General features: G+C 50.7%; 1 protein-coding gene across 7 annotated transcripts in view; it reads left to right on the forward strand.

The window, feature by feature from the left end:
- Positions 1-6,121: 6,121 nt before the first annotated feature.
- The window catches only part of CCDC50 (coiled-coil domain containing 50), a 46,256-nt gene continuing 36,399 nt past the window's right edge, over positions 6,122-15,978 (forward strand). For 6 of the 7 annotated variants that reach the window (XM_084847813.1, XM_084847817.1, XM_084847819.1 and 3 more), the window contains exon 1: positions 6,318-6,459. In XM_084847813.1, the coding sequence (XP_084703939.1) occupies positions 6,411-6,459 (49 nt within the window). In that variant the 5' untranslated portion in view covers positions 6,318-6,410. Of the gene's footprint in view, positions 6,460-15,978 lie in introns of all 7 variants that reach the window. The other variant, XM_084847820.1, reaches the window with a different exon arrangement.

Below are 15,978 nucleotides of genomic sequence, written 5' to 3' on the forward strand. Positions count from 1 at the left end.
TCAGTCACATGCACGGCCTGGCTGCAGATATTTCCGTTTCTCCCACACCTACCAAGCTGCCCCCCCCGACACTTATCTCTTGGTCTTCCTGCCTTTTGCAGTATTGTAAAAACCCTTTTACCATTCTCTGCTCAGCATTTCTTAACAGACAGACTATTAGTAAGTTTGAGAGGCCTTGCTCAGTCCTGGTGGTCTTGAAAATCAGTGCAGAGAATGCCCTCGAAGGTGACAAGCGGTCCTGGAGATGCTAGCCAACTTCCCTGCCAAGATCTGTCCCCAGGGAGGATATTACATCCCAAACTATTTTGCAGTTTTCCTCCCCTCCCCAGCTCTGAAAAGAGTGAGGGTCTCAAGCTGGGTCTTGAACATCAAATGGAGCATTGTTTTAAATCCACAAACCATGTTTCACCATCCCCATTGCAGTCTTTCTTCTTCATTACATCATTTTTATCCTGCATTTCATTGAAGGAGTGCAGGGGTATATACATGGTTAATGCATCCCCCTTTATTCTCACAACAACCCTGTGAGGTAGCTCAGGCTCAGAGATTGCAACTGGCCCAAGATCAGCCAGCTAGTTTCATGGTGGAACAGGGATTTGAACACATGCCTCCCCACCCGTAATCCATCACGGGTCCATCAGTCCTAATCAATCATGCTGGCTTGGACAGCCAGCATGACATAGTGGTTAGAGCAGCTTTCCCCAACCTGGTCCTCTCCAGATGTGTTGGACTGCAACTCCCATTATTCCCAGGCAGCTCAAGTACTTGTAAGGATATCATATGCCCTACGCAGATGTGGTGGCTGCCCTTCTGATGGTCCTAATAACACTTCTTGTTTTACCTGTCTAGTGAAAAACCCCTTTTTTCTCTAGTCTTTGCTCTAGTAAATCGCTTTCCTCCTTACACACTAAAGGCAAGAAGGTATAAAGTCGCTTTTCGGTGGCTAGTGGCTACTAGCTACTTTGTTGTTTCAATCACGGGCTCCAAGTCATCTCCGATGCTGGTCAGATCCATACCTGCTTAGCTTGAATGACTGTGCAGTACAGCACCAGACTTTCCCTTAACATTCACTGGGTCCAGCCACTGGAATCTGTGGTACTATCCATGTGCTTGGTAGGGGGCTGGAGGGAAACAAAGCCCTATGAAGAGAGACTGAAAGAGCTCGGCATGTTTAGCCTGGAGAAGACTGAGGGGAGATAGGATAGCGCTCTTCCAGTACTTGAAAGGCTGTCACAGAGAGGAAGGCCAGGATCTCTTCGATCATCCCAGAGTGCAGGACACGGAATAATGGGCTCAAGTTCCAGGAAGCCAGATTCCGGCTGAACATCAGGAAAAACTTCCTGTTAGAGCAGTACAACAATGGAACCAATTACCTGGGGAGGTGGTGGGCTCTCCCACACTGGAGGCCTTCACGATGAGGCTGGACAGCCATCTGTCAGGGATGCCCTGACTTGGATTCCTGCATTGAGCAGGGGGTTGGACTCAACAGTCTTATAGGCCCCTTCCAACCCTACAATTCTTTGATTCTATGAAACAGTATGGCAATTAGACCGCAGCCAGCCAGAAGCCTGAGTTTTCACAGCTGGCTGTGGGGCTTCAAGTGCATGTTGTTTGCTTTCGGGGGAATGGATGCTGCTTTAAAAGGCTAGCTTTGTCAGAAAAGGTACTTGCGTGCTCCCCATCGCTTAATTTGGACATTTGTAAATAAATAGACACCATAAAATGCCCTTAAATCTCCCCTCCTCTCTCCCAACCCTTTCCTCCCCCTCCCCCTCCCCCTCGCAAACTTCCTATGCTTGGGGAAATGTGTTTGTATTGTGTAGCGATGTGAAGTACCAAGGACGAGATGGAGTGCATGGCCTTCCTAGCAATCTCCGTTGTGGCTTCCAACTCAGAGGTGATGGCTGACTTGCCATTTCCTTAAGAACTCCAGGAAGGGGAGATGTCGCTGGGTGAAAAGGTGTCTGTTGTGAAATGCACCATGTCTTTAGTTCCGTTCTGGCTGGTGAATATATTATAAGGCGTGTGAGTTGTGGCAAAAGCCAGGCCAGCTAACCTTCCATCCCTCGTTCCCTAAGAGCAGCCCGAGAAACCACAACGATAATTATCCTGTCATTTTGCAAACCGCCTAATCATCCCCTTTCCTTGGCTTATTAAGGGTTGCAAAGATAGCAGAACCTCAGATGGAGACTCCTACACGGAGAGAGATGTGCTCCATTTTTCAATGCATTACTCATGTACAGCTCAGAACCAGTCCCCATGTGGCATTTAAAAGCCAGAGGGTGACCAGTGCTGGGGCTGGAGTGGTTCCTATGGCTTTGCACGCTGGTGAGGACAGATCTTCGGGGAGCCTTCTAAAAACAATAGCTAAACCAATAGCTGACTTGGATTCCTGCATTGAGCAGGGGGTTGGACTCGATGGTCTTGTAGGCCCCTTCCAACCCCACTATTCTACGATTCTAAGGTGGCTATCACAAGAGAGAAGGGCTCCATGCCACCTCTGCAGCCCCCATCACACTTTGTAAATTCCTTTGCTAAGTGACGAATGCATTTATTAAATAAGGATAATTTGAGCATCCGATTTGCCTAGTGTTAGAATCTGATGACCCCCCCCCCCTTTAACTTCTGCAAATCTTGGGCTTCCCCCAAGCCCACTGACGCTCCCCGGTTGTGCATGGATGGTGCAGTTTTGGCTACATAAGGATCCACACTTGGGGAAAGAGTTCACGATTAGTGTGCAGGGCTTCATCTCACACAGAGTAAAATCAACAGATAAAATCAATTGTAGGTTGCAACAGAGCACGTAGAAAATCCAAGTGCTGCTTTGTTTTACCAGCACCCTTAAGTCACAGCAGATTTGGAATGCAGAAGATTGAACAGATATTTTAGTGCTCCTTCCAGGTTACCTCTTTGTTAGTTCCTGCACTGGCCCTTTCCCTCATATACAACTCATGAGCCGCCAAACCAACCACACCACCCTCCAGCCACATATGGTGGTGACCCCAGCAAGCGTCCTGTTTTTGCTGCCTGCCTGAATCTGTGGGGACAGAAAGGCTGTCCAGCACCCAGAAGGCCACAACATCCAGTTCTGGTGGGCCACATTCTGCTGGATGTGTCACAGGTTCTGCACACTAAATTAGAATGAGGCCTGGCTTAACAGGGAGTGTGCACACTTACTAAAGAGGAAGCCACACACCCTGACTCAGAGCCTCGTAGCTCAGTGGTGGAGCTAAATCAGCTAAAATAACAGAATATCACCCTAATCAATAATTTTGAAAAATCCAAACATTTTCAAGAGCAACAATTAAACTTCTCCCAAACCAAACGGAAACAAAAAATGTCTTCAAGGCCTGTCTGAAAGAAAACAAAGGAGGGCCCAAACATCTCTCTCTAGCGAGTGAGTCCCAAAAACTGGGAGCCACCACCGAAAAGGCCTCGTCTCGCATCCTGGCCAACCCAATTGCTCCTACTGCTGGGTCTGCGAGTGTGGCACCTGAAGCTAATCTCAGGGCTTGGGCAGGCTCATATGGGTACAAGCAGTCCATCAAGAAACCTAGTCCCAAGCTGTGAAAGGGCTTTAAAGGCCAAAACCAGCACTTTGAACTGAGCTCCAGAATGAATAGGCAGCCAGTGCAGTTGATACAATATTGAAGTAACATGCTCCAGATGCCAAATCTGCACTATCTGAAGCTTCTGAAACAACTTCAAGGGGAGCCCCATTAGAATGTGTTACAGTAGCCTAGCTTGGAGGTTCACTCTCCTGCATTACCCATTGAAAGGATTTCAGGTAACAGGGCTGGGAAAGGCCTTGGATCCTGACAAATGTGGAAGTCTGTGTCAGCAAAGATGGGCCATTCCAGTTTATTCTGTCAGCTGGATGGATCAACCCAATCTATAGGGAGATGCCGTAGGCCAGGGAGCAGAACATTCGCTTTGCACGCATGCAGGTCTTGGGTTCAATTCCTGCTATTTCTTGCTAAAGATCTCTCTCTGCTTGGGGCTCTGCAGAGATGCTGCCGCTGGGAGGCGTAGACCAATCTGGGAGGAATGGTCTGATCCAGTATGAGGCAGCTTCATTGTGAGCAGCCCATAGCTCAAAGGTAGAGCCACCTGCTTTGCATGCAGAAAGTCCCAGGTTCGATCTCCAGTTAAATGCTCCCCATCCTTGCTGCAGAAGCCTTTCCCTGTCCTTCAGATGTGTTGGACTACAGGCCCCGTCATCCCCCGCTGTAGTGGGTTACACCAGAAGCTGCCAAGAGTACAGCGAGCTTCCACAGTAATGTTCTACACACTTTAAGTGCACAGAGCCCTGTGTTAACGGCAGCTTCTGGGTAGTCAAGCAGGCTGCCCCACACAGGAGTGCTGGCGCCAGACAAGGCCAGCTCTGTATGTCAACAGAGCGCTTGATTCTTGCCAGGTTCCCCTGGTCCCTCGGATACGAGCGCAGTGTTATGTCTCCATGAAGAGCTGGGAAGCTTTGGAGGCCGGATTGGAATGCTGGGGCTGGCTGCCCTGGCCGTGATGCACCCACTGGGGCATGGAAGAGAAGGTACAGAAGCATTGTTTAAACCACGCCAAGCCGGTCTTGCTCCAAGGGGAATCGACACACTTCCACCTTGGGGAATTGATTACTGGCTCGTGGAGCGGTGTCCTGTGTATCCTGACTGGGACCCCGATGTGTGGGTGGCTGTGGGGGGAGTTGCCAGCTCCAGACAGTGCAAGAGACCTGCGAGGCTCTTTGCCTTGCCTTATGTCTGCATCCATTTGCCATCACTTGTGTAACAAGTAAACTGTTAAACTGACCCATGCGTGGCTTTGCCTCACTTTGGCTCATCCCAAATCTATTTTGATAAGGATCCTGTCAAGCTCAGGACCCCAGATTAACACATGTGCCAGAATGTAATCCAACACATCTGGGTGGCAGCTGGTTGGGAAAGGCTTTGGGGAGGTAGACAGGATAGTGTTGTATCCATTCATCTCCAGGGAAGGAGCCATCGCTCATGCAGGAACATAAGAAGAGCCGTGCTGGATCAGTCCAAAAGTCCAGCACTCTGTTCACACGGCCGCCCGAGGGAAAGCCACAAGCGGGAAAGGAGCGCAGCAGCGCCCCCCCCCCCCATGTTCCCAGCAGCTGGTGTACAGGGGCCTCGCCTCTGGTGCTGGAGGCAGCATGGATCCCCCAGGGCTAGCGGCCATGGGCAGCCCTCTCCTCCAGGGACGCGGCCAGCCCCCTTTGAACGCCACCCCGACGGGTGGCCGCACTCCGTCCTGTGGTCGCGAACGCCACAGCGGGACTCTGCGCTGCGCGACAAGCGCCGCCTCTGCTCTGCCCCGGAGCTCCGGACACTCAGCTTCCCGGAGGACCCCGCGGGCTCCAGCATGGGGAGAGCGGGAGGAAGAAGTCTCCCCGTCCCCCTTCCGCGCACCAGGCGCAGCGCGGCCCCCCTGTCCTAGTCGCCCCCCGCTCGCCCTGGGGCAGCACCTGCAGCTGGGCGCGCAGCGAGGCCCCCGCCCCGGCGCCCGGGGGGGCTCTCGGCGGGGCGGGCGGCGGGCGGCGGGCGGCGGGCGGGACCCGCCTGTCTGCGCAGGGGCGCCGGCGCCGCAGCAGCAGTCCCGAGCGGGGGCAGGAAAGCGCCCCGGGCCACCCGGCCCCGCGGGGTCCGGGATCGGGCTGCGCATTCGCAGGCAGCGGCCCCGCCCCGCACGCCCCTCCGGCGCGGGCGGGACCCCCCGTCCACCCCCGTGGACGGTGCCCGAACTACACTTCCCAGAATCCTCAGGGAAAGGGGCGGGGGAAGCTGGAAGGCGCCCCGCCGCCGGGCGGGTTCAGACGTCGCTTTACCTTCGCGAGGAAGACCGGAGCCCCCCCGCCTGCCCCCGCCGGCGCTCGCTCCGCCTCCACGCCCTGGGGGAGGGAGCAGGCCGGGGGAGGGGGAGGCCGCGCCCGCCCGCGCAGACAGGCCTCTGCCGGCCGCCGCCGACGGCCCCGGGCCCGCCGCCGCTCTTGCTCAGGAGTAAGCCCCGCGGAAGCGCACGGGAGGGGCGGGGCGGGGCGGGGCGCCTCATCGTCCGTCGGCGGCACGCCTGAGACCGGGCGCTGAGGCCCCGATCCCCCGGCCGCTTCCTCGCGAGGAAGGAAGCGCCGCCGCCCTGCCCCGAGGAGCGCTCCCGGCTGGCGCGGCCGCGGCGCGCCCTGCTCCAGGCGGCGCCGCAGCCCGGGGTGGCGCCCGGCGCAGCGGCGCGCCAGAGCTCCCCGCCTCCTCCTGGAGCGGGGCCCCGCGTCGCCAGCCCCCGGCGGGCGGCGGAGGGCCGGGCCGGGCGCGCCCCCTCCCCGCCCGCCCTCCTGCTCCTCCTCGTCCGGCGGCGGCAGCAGCTGCAGGCGCGGGCCGCGGTCGCCTCCCCGCCACAACATGGCTGAAGTCGGCATCGACCAGTCCAAGCTGCCCGGCGTCAAAGAAGGTGCGGCCCCGGCGCGCGCGGGCGGGCGGGCGGCTCCGGGCTCCGAGCCCGGCTGGCGGCGGCCGGGACGTTGGGAAATGCGACCCGGCCGGCGCCGCCTGCGGGCAGCGGCCGGCCAGGCGGGACACCCCGCGCTCCGCCGCGGGCAGGGCAGGGCAGGGCCGGGCAGGAGGCCAGCCCGGCACGGCGCGCCCGGCTCGGCTCGGCTGCGCCGGGGGCCGGCTTCCCGGTCGCCCGCCGCCGCCGGGGCCGGCGGAGCCGCGCGCCGCAGCCTCGGGCGGCCGAGCCCTGCGCGGACTGGCCCGCTGCGCGCGGGCGGCTTTTCCTCCCGGGGGCCCCGCCCCGCCCTCCCCGCGTGCAAGGGGCCCGAGGGCTCCCCGCGCCGCCGCCCCCCCCCTCCTCGTCCGCGCGACACCCGGGCGAGGCTGGGAGGCGGCGGCAGGCCCCGCTCCGAGCGCTTCGCCGCGCGGGCGCTCTTCGGCAAGGGCCCCGCCGCGCTCCGTGCCCCCGCCGCGCGACTCCCCCGTGCGCGGGGAGCCTGCGGTGGCTCCCGGGGGGCTGCGCTGGCCAGCGCCGCCTCCCGCTTCCGACCCGCGTGAGGAGGCTGGCGGACAGAATCGCCCGTGCAGGAAGGCGGCTGTGGCCCAGCCGCCTTCCTGCGCCGCGGCTGCGGGCGCTTCCCGCTGTCGTTCGTCTCTTTGTTAGGGCTGAACTGCCGTGGGTGAGAACGGCCCTTCGGGCTCGAGAGGCTCAGCGCCGGCTTAGGTGTGGCAGCTGGAAAGCTGTCAGGAGAGGCCTTCCCTTCGAGGGAGGGAGGGAGGGAGGGGGCGGGATGCCTCTCGTCCAGTGGGGTTTGCTACCTGAAGTGTACTTGAATTTTTTTTAAAATTAAAATCTGCCCAACTAATTGGGATACCTTTGCGTTTATAGAAACAGTAATTGATTAATCCTTGCAGGTCTGTTTTACTTTCATTTCTGATTTTATTATTCTGTTTTATTATAGTGTATAGGTTGGATCGAGACTTAGTTATGCTTAGAGAACATCCATTGAAATCAATGGGACAAACTAGGCATGACTAACTGAAGTAAAGGTTGCTGTGAAGTCCATAAGAAAATGGCCCAAATCCATGTTAATGGACTACCTTTGTTAGGCCAGTCAAAGGTTACCAAAAATGTGCAAGCTTTCAAGGTCTCCAAATCTCTTCATCAGGGAAGATGTTGTAAAAAGCAGGTTGGAGAGGGGGAGAAAAAAAAACCCGGCTTGGTTTTTCACAGTGAAGTCACTGTGAGCGTCTGTGCACCAGCCTAAAATCCTGCATTTAAAACGGGGCTTTTTGCTTCCGTTTTAAATGCAGAGTCACAACAGACTCCCTTTACATGTGCTTCCCTTCCCCCCTTATCTGAGTCTTCCATGTGTTTCCCATTGATCTCACCCCTCTTCTTGCCACTTTTCCTCTTTTCATGGAGGGAACTCAAGCGGAACACAACCAAGCTCATTATCTCCAATCAGTTTAAAAATGGAATGCAGGTCATTTAGTGCAGGAGACGCCCTGGAGGTTCACAACCCCCCCCCCCCCCCGCCCGCAGGGTAAAAGCTCCATCTGAAGGAGCACCATGTCTGCATAGTCAGAGTCCCAAGACGAAGTCAGGGAGAAGAAGTCCGCACACATTCAAATTAGGCTCTGCAGGTCATATGATGGTAACAGGTTGTACCTGGAACTGCCTCTTGGGCTGACGGGAAATGGAAAAAGTTGACTCTCCTATCTCCTATTTTGGACATATAAAATCCTGCTGTTACTCAGACATGTTTCCACCCTGGGTGAAGTCATATTTTTTTCCTCCTGCCCTCCCCTCGTGCCAAACCTGCTTTTTGTAACATCTTACCTGAGTAAGCAATCTGGAGATCTTGAAAGCTTGCACATTTTCTGTGAACTTTTGGTTGGTCTAATGAGAAGGTATTACACTGATATGGACAGTTAAGGTCATGATCCCATGCGTGTTGAGACAGGAAAGAGTCTTACAATGCCCAGCATTCCCCAGCCAGTCATGCTGGGAGTTGTAGTTTAGGATTGTGCCCTCAGTCCCATTGTTTTCAATAAGTCATGTTTAGACTTAGTCTGGATCCAACCCCATGTGTTTTATACTTTTCTATTATAAGCTGCTTTTCTTTCTTTGACTGGAGGAAAAATGGAGCATAAATGAAAAGTATTTTTCCTCTCCTGAAGTGCTAATGTAACCCCTTTCTTCTGCCGCATTCATCAACTGACTCTGTGTTTCTTGCTTCTTGGCATTTTTTAGCCACCCTGTTGTACTCACAGTCAAATTCTTTCCCGCTTTTTCAAGTATTATGGATGGAGTGCATGTTCCAAAAGGATATAGGCTAGTTATCCTGCTGTGCCTCTTAACAGCACAATCCTGCGCATATCTAGTCAGAAGTAAGCCCAACTGAGTTCAATTGGATTTACTCCCAGTAAATGTGTATAGGATTGCAGCCTTAATCACACCATTGCACTCAAAAGAAGCTGGTAAAAGGGTGGGTGCCTTTCCCCCCACCCCAGTTCTTTCAGTGCATGCTCATTGAGTGAAATTGAATTCAAATCTTTTGTAGTGATTTTTAGTATTGAATTGGGTGTGCATTAGTGAATTTTGGTTAACCGCTGTGGAGTATAAGGGTGCGTGCATGTGTGTGGCGTAAGCAATGTTGGAATAGGGAAAATTCACTTTGCCCCTTTCAGGTAGTGAGTGAGACAGTGTTACTGGACCAAAATTATGAGTGTTGGATTTGTACTGAAGCAGTCATCACGCTTTCCAAAGCGAGAGGGCCATTTCACACCTCGGGCCTTCCTCCCTGAAACTTGTGCCATCCAGATGTGTTGGACCTCCCACCATGCTGGGAGTTTTTGGTCCAACAGATCTGGAGGGTGGGGGGGCTACCTTATGCAGATGCAAACCAGAGTTTGCCAATGAATGTACACTGCAGCCAGTCGCAATGAGTGTATCTGGATGTTTCAAGTGTTTGCCACATTCACACTGTATGTTTCTCAAGTGTACCTCTTCAAAAAGTGGCCCAAAGTGTGTGATTGTGCATGGGCAAAGAGAAAGTGTATATACTGGACAGAAGAGAGGACTGGAAAAGAGTAGAAAAGACAACAGACTTCATTAAAAAGTCAGAGCTGGCCCAAAAGAACAAATCCAAAATCCATAGTAGGATTTTATAGCATTATGAATGTTGGAACACATTTCATCTCTGCTCTACAGAAGGACTGAAAAGTAAAACAGAGGGCCGTATCCTACGGGGCCGCTGCTCTTCCGTTGACTGTGTTGCTCCAGCAGGTCGCACTACTGGAGCAACTGGAGTTAATGCTCTGTGAAGGAACCCCTGGAATGAGCGGAAATGCTAGGTTCCGGATCGGGACAGATCAGCAGAGCTCCTTTCTGCAAGCTCTGCTGACCTGCCCTGTTTTGGAAATGACAGTTTTGACTCATTTCACGTTGCTTTAACAACTGCTAGCTCAGGCAGCATAGGGTACTGCCCAGTGTCTATTGACCACGCCAACGTGCAGATTTGGAATACCTGCGAGATGACGAAAAGTTAGGGTTTTTTTAATGGTTCAGTCTTTTGTTACGTGGATTTCTTCTGTTCCAGAAATCAATAAAAAGGTAACTTTTTTTTTCCTTTATGGGAGCAGGAATTTAATGTTTTTTTCCCTTTTCCTAGTCAATCACAAACCTACATTAATATTTTATTTAGATTTGCGACAAGGTGCTCTTTTAGTCCTTGCAGTTGTCAGTGTTGTGAAAATTCAAGTTTTACTTTTTTACTTTTGAAAATGTATAGCCGCCCTTCTGCAGTAAAAACAACACACACAGAGATACACACACACAAACAGCTTTTAGACCATCAACAGAATAACAGCAGGATAAAGCAGTAACATAGATGGCAACTTCCTGTTATACTTGTCATGCTTCTTCTGTTACCAAGTCATTACATGTATAGGTAGTTGCATCTTTAATGCTTCCATCATTTATCTAAAAGACCTTTCCCCGTTGTTGCAGTAGCATTGTTGGTATGCTTTTGTTCTTGGTTTGATCCATCCCAAAGAAAAAGAAATGCAAGAAAGCCAAGTGGCTGTCTGATGAGGCTTTACCAGTAGCTGAGGAAAGAAGGGAAGTGAAAAGCAAGGGAGAAAAGGGAAGATATACCCAACTGAATGCAGAGTTCCAGAGAATAGCAAGGAGAGACAAGAAGGCCTTCTTAAATGAACAATGCAAAGAAATCGAGGAAAACAACAGAATGGGAAAGACTAGAGATCTCTTCAAGAAAATCGGAGATCTCAAGGGAACGTTTTGTGCAAAGACGGGCATGATAAAGGACCAAGAAGGCAGGGACCTAACAGAAGCAGATGAGATTAAGAAGAGGTGGAAAGAATACACAGAAGAACTATACAGGAAAGATCTTAATGTCCCTGATAGCCATGATAGTGCGGTCACGGAACTTGAGCCGGACATCCTCGAGAGTGAAGTCAAGTGGGCCTTAGGAAGCATTAGTAACAACAAAGCTAGCGGAGATGACAGTATTCCAGCTGAGCTATTTAAAATCCTAAAAGATGATGCTGTTGAAGTGCTGCACTCAATATGCCAACAAATTTGGAACACTCAACAATGGCCACAAGACTGGAAAAGGTCAGTTTACATTCCAAAGCCAAAGAAGGGCAATGCCAAAGAGTGTTCAAACTACCGCACAATTGCACTCATTTCACATGCCAGCAAGGTGATGCTCAAAATCCTACAAGCTAGGCTTCAGCAGTATGTGAACTGAGAACTACCGGAAGTACAAGCTGGGTTTCGAAGAGGCAGAGGAACTAGAGATCAAATCGCCAACATTCGCTGGATCCTGGAGAAAGCAAGAGAATTCCAGAAAAACGTCTATTTCTGCTTCATTGACTACGCTAAAGCCTTTGATTGTGTGGATCGCAACAAACTCTGGCAAATTCTGAAAGAGATGGGAGTACCAGACCACCTTACCTATCTCCTGAGAAACCTGTACGAGGGTCAAGAAGCAACAATAAGAACCAGACATGGAACAACCGAGTGGTTCAAAATTGGGAAAAGAGTATGACAAGGCTGTATACTGTCGCCCTCTTATTTAATTTATATGCAGAGTACCTCATGAGAAACGCTGGGTTAGCTGAATCACAGGTCGGAATTAAGATTGCCGGGAGAATTATCAACAACCTCAGATATGCAGACGATACCACCCTAATGGCAGAAAGCGAAGAGGATCTCAAGAGCCTCTTGTTGAGGGTGAAAGTGGAGAGTGCAAAAGCTGGTTTGAAACTCAACATTAAAAAGACTAAGCTCATGGCATCAGGCCCCATCATTTCCTGGCATATAGAAGGGGAAGAAATGGAAGCAGTGACAGATTGTATTTTCTTGGGCTCCAAGGTCACCGCAGACGGTAACTGTAACCATGAAATTAAAAGATGCTTGCTCCTTGGGAGGAAAGCTTTGGCAAACCTAGATAGCATAGTCAGAAGCAGAGACATCACCTTGCCAACAAAGGTTCATATAATCAAAGCTATGGTTTTCCCAGTAGTAACATATGGCTGTGAGAGCTGGACTACAAGGAAGGCTGAGCGCCGAAGAATCGATGCTTTCAAACTGTGGTGCTGAAGAAGACTCTTGCGAGTCCCTTGGACTGCAAGGAGGTCAAATCAGTCCATCCTAAAGGAAATCAACCCTGAGTGCTCATTAGAAGGACAGGTGCTGAAGCTCAAATATTTTGACCACCTAATGCGAAGAGAAAAGTCACTGGAAAATACCTTGATGCTGGGAAAGATTGAAGGCAAAAGGAGAAGGGGACGGCAGAGGATGAGATGGCTGGATAGCATCACCGATGCAATGAATATGGACTTGAACACACTCCGGGAGAGAGCAGAGGACAAGAAGGCCTGGCATGCTATGGTCCATGGGGTCACGAAGAGTCGGACACGACTGAACAACAGCAACAACAAAATCCAATGAACAGCAGGACAATTTTGAGAAGTGATATTCCAAGGTCTTCCTCATGTTTTACATTAAGATCTGATTTCTCCTCCAGGTTTAACACTTTAGAAAGGGTGCTTCCAGATAGAGGGGTCCTACCACTAACCATCCAAAGGCATTCTGCAGCTATTCCATCTTTTTCTTTGTAACAGTTTTTTTGCTGTAAGAAAAAGGAAGACGTGGTGGGAAAACACAGGAGGGTTAGAGTTGACAATACTATCATCTGGATACACACACACACACACACCAGTAAAAGTCCATGAATGTGGTACAAAAAGCCTAATCTGGAAGCACCCAAACTTCACACTTTCAGTTTTAGTGCTTCCTGTGCCATATCTCAAGTGAAACTGCTCTCTGTCTCTCTCTCTCTCTCTGTCTGATACATTGTTTGAACTCCTCCTTTGGGCATGACATAGGAAATGCAAGAAAAGGCTCCTCAGATCACTTAAGCATCCTCTGTCACCACCTCTTACTAGTGTAGGAAGATGCTCAAAAGAAGGTTTAGTTCTTTTGAGAACTGGTGTAGCATAGGAGGAGCATAAAGAGTGAGTGGGAACACAGTAAGTCCCCGGATGGAATGACTGCCTGAACTCCTTTAGTGGCCCTATGCCAGTCACCCCCTCCCAGTGCCTCCTCCTGTGTTGGTCGTATTTGGATAGGAACATAGGAAGCTGCCTTATACTGAGACCCCCCTCAGTCCATCTAGCCCAGTATTGTCAGCACTGACTGGCAGCAGCGGCTCTCCAGGGTTTCACGCAGGATCCTTTCCTCGCCCTACCTGGAGGTGCTGCTGGGAATCAAACCGGGGACCTTCTACATGCAAAGCAGGGCCTCTGTCACTGATCTGTGTCCCCTCCTGCTAACCTGCATGTCAGCGTTGTTGCAAAGATGGCTGAGACAATACCCATGAAATGTTTTGAGTCCTCCAGAGTTCTATATTTTTCCCTTTTGTTTTCATGCACTGTTTGTTTTATTGTTTTTATTTCTTATGTATTTAACAACTGCAAGCCACCTCGAAAAGCTATTTATAGGTTTAAATGGGGAGTATAGCTTCTCAAAATATATGTGCTGCAATATTATTCACAGCTGTCTTTCCAGTATTTTTTAATATGGTTCATGCAGTATGTGGTTGAAGTGGGGAGGTGGCGAAACCTATGTGTTCATTGGAAGGGAAATATGATTATTTATCTTGCCTGATCAGATGGATGTCCAGTTTCTGTGACCAGATGTGGCTGTACAGATTATCAGTTTTTGCTTGCTACTTTAGCTGTGGAGAAAGCACCCTCTCCTCCTCAGTCTGTGTGTGTGCCTCCCCGCAACACAGACACAAAGTTTGTGTGCATGAAGAGTGTGTTCTTTCCCAAAGAGTGCAAAAGTGCTAACTCTGGAAAATGGTGTAATGCTGTTCTGTGTGATGTCACCACATGGATGTTTTTCTTATGTGAGTAGTCTGTGGATGTACAGAAAGTTGAAGGTCCAGGTAAGGGGGCAGGTTTAAAGGGTTCTCACCAGCATTCTGGAAAGGTTGGTTTTGAATGCTTAAAATGAACATAATTCTCATAGCACAACCCTGGGCATGTTTACTCAGAAGTACGTCCCACTGCGTGCACTGGGGTTTACTCCCAAGTAAGTATGTATAGGATTGCAGCCTTAAATTTGGTTATTGATCCTCAAAAAATAAGATGATGATATAAAAACGGGCTGCAAGGAAAGTGCCTTGTATTGTCTGCAATTTTGTTTTTCCTGGCAGGATCTCAAAAGGACACTGGCAAATGTGAAGGATTGGGCTGGGGGTGGGGGCGCCTCTTCTTTTCGTGGAAGTCAGAAGGGAGACTGAGCAGGGAGGGATCTGCTCTATTGTCTTAGGCGATTGTGTCTCCAAGATCTGTAGTGTGCTGAGAAAGGAAAGGGGGTGCATAGGCCCCTGAGACTTCCACAAAGATTATGCAAAGCTTTGACTGCTCCTTGATCTTAACCTCCCCTCATCACAATCCAGCCTTGCTAGAAAGAGGCCAGGGCTCCTTTTTATGCTAGGATGTCATCTTGTTGCAGAGCTGTGGGAAAAGGCTAAGAGGTTGTGTGTGCTTTTTTCCAGCTGGAATTGGAGAGAGGGAGGAGGGAGAGAGGGACTGGCCTTTCCTGCTGTTGGGGCACCTTCAGAAAACCATGCTGATTTTGAAGCACATATATGGACATATAAAGCAGCCCCATATCAAATTGGACCATTGCCACTTCTGGCTGGTAGCAGCTCTGGAAGGGTACAGGCAAAGAGAGGGGTGGGGTACTCCCCCAGGCCTGGCACTGATATGTTCCCCTGCCCCTTTTTAAAGGGGAGACGATGAAGCGTTGAACTTGGGCAGCCTTCCCCAATTGTGGGCCATCCATAGGTTTTGGACATTGGCCATGTTGGGGATGGTGGAGATTGTAGTCCGGCACATCTGGACGCCACCTGATTGGGGAAGGCTGAATTTGGGACATTCTGCATGCACAGCATCATGCTCTACTACTGAGTGATGGCTCTTTGGCTAGTTGTGAAAGGACTTTGCAGATAGAATTCCATCAGTTTGTCCGTGAATTTGTCTCATCACTGGCTGCTGGGGGTCAAACTAAATGTGATCTGGAAGACGTTGCTTTTTTCTCTTGCTCAGAATTACGCATGGCTTAATTCTGAGCAAGTAAGCCATGCGTAATATTTATTTATGTCATAATATTATGCATTAATATTACGCTGAGACATAAATGTATTTCAGTGGCAGACATGTATGGTAGTGATAATCACCCGAAAAACATTAATTACAACTTTGAAACTGCCAAGCTTGCCTGATGCTGTATTTGCAGTTGTTGAACATTCATTTTTACTAATGAACTTATCAAATGGAAAAATGTCTGCCCCACATCGCTGCTTACAATGAAAACTGTGGGTAACATGTTACATTGTTTAGCATCCTTGGTACAGATCCTATAAAACCATGTTAAGATTGAAGGTATCAAATGGGACAAACCCAAGGGTACTTCAGAATTCCCCATATCTGTGCATTTACAAGTCCTTTGTCTGTCTCCAGAACTGACCTTCTTCCCAATACACACAGGTCTCTCCCTCTCTCACACTGAGGGATTCTAGAAACTCCTTGCCCATTCTCCTCTCTTCCTCCCCCCGCCCAAACACTCACCCAGATCTCATGTACTCAGTTATTTACCCAGCCACTTCCAGGAGCAATGTTCTGATTTGTAAAGCTCCCTTCCCTGACCCCAAGCTCCAGATGTGCAAAAGAAAAGGCTGGAGAGCACTTCAGCAAAGGCACATGAGAGTTTTGCCAGAGCTACTGATTGGTCCCACCTATGTGGCTACAGCATTCGCTCATAGTTTGTGCTGTCAAAGCTACCTGTGAATGGTGGCCCGTGCTGCATGGCCTGTCTCCTATCAACGTTGGTCTTTGTTTCCTCCTGAATCCTGTTCCTGCTCAAAAGCACCTG

The sequence above is a fragment of the Heloderma suspectum genome, chromosome 3 (assembly GCF_057233095.1).
Source record: "Heloderma suspectum isolate Gila_16-S chromosome 3, 16-S_ref, whole genome shotgun sequence".
NCBI lineage: Eukaryota > Metazoa > Chordata > Lepidosauria > Squamata > Helodermatidae > Heloderma > Heloderma suspectum.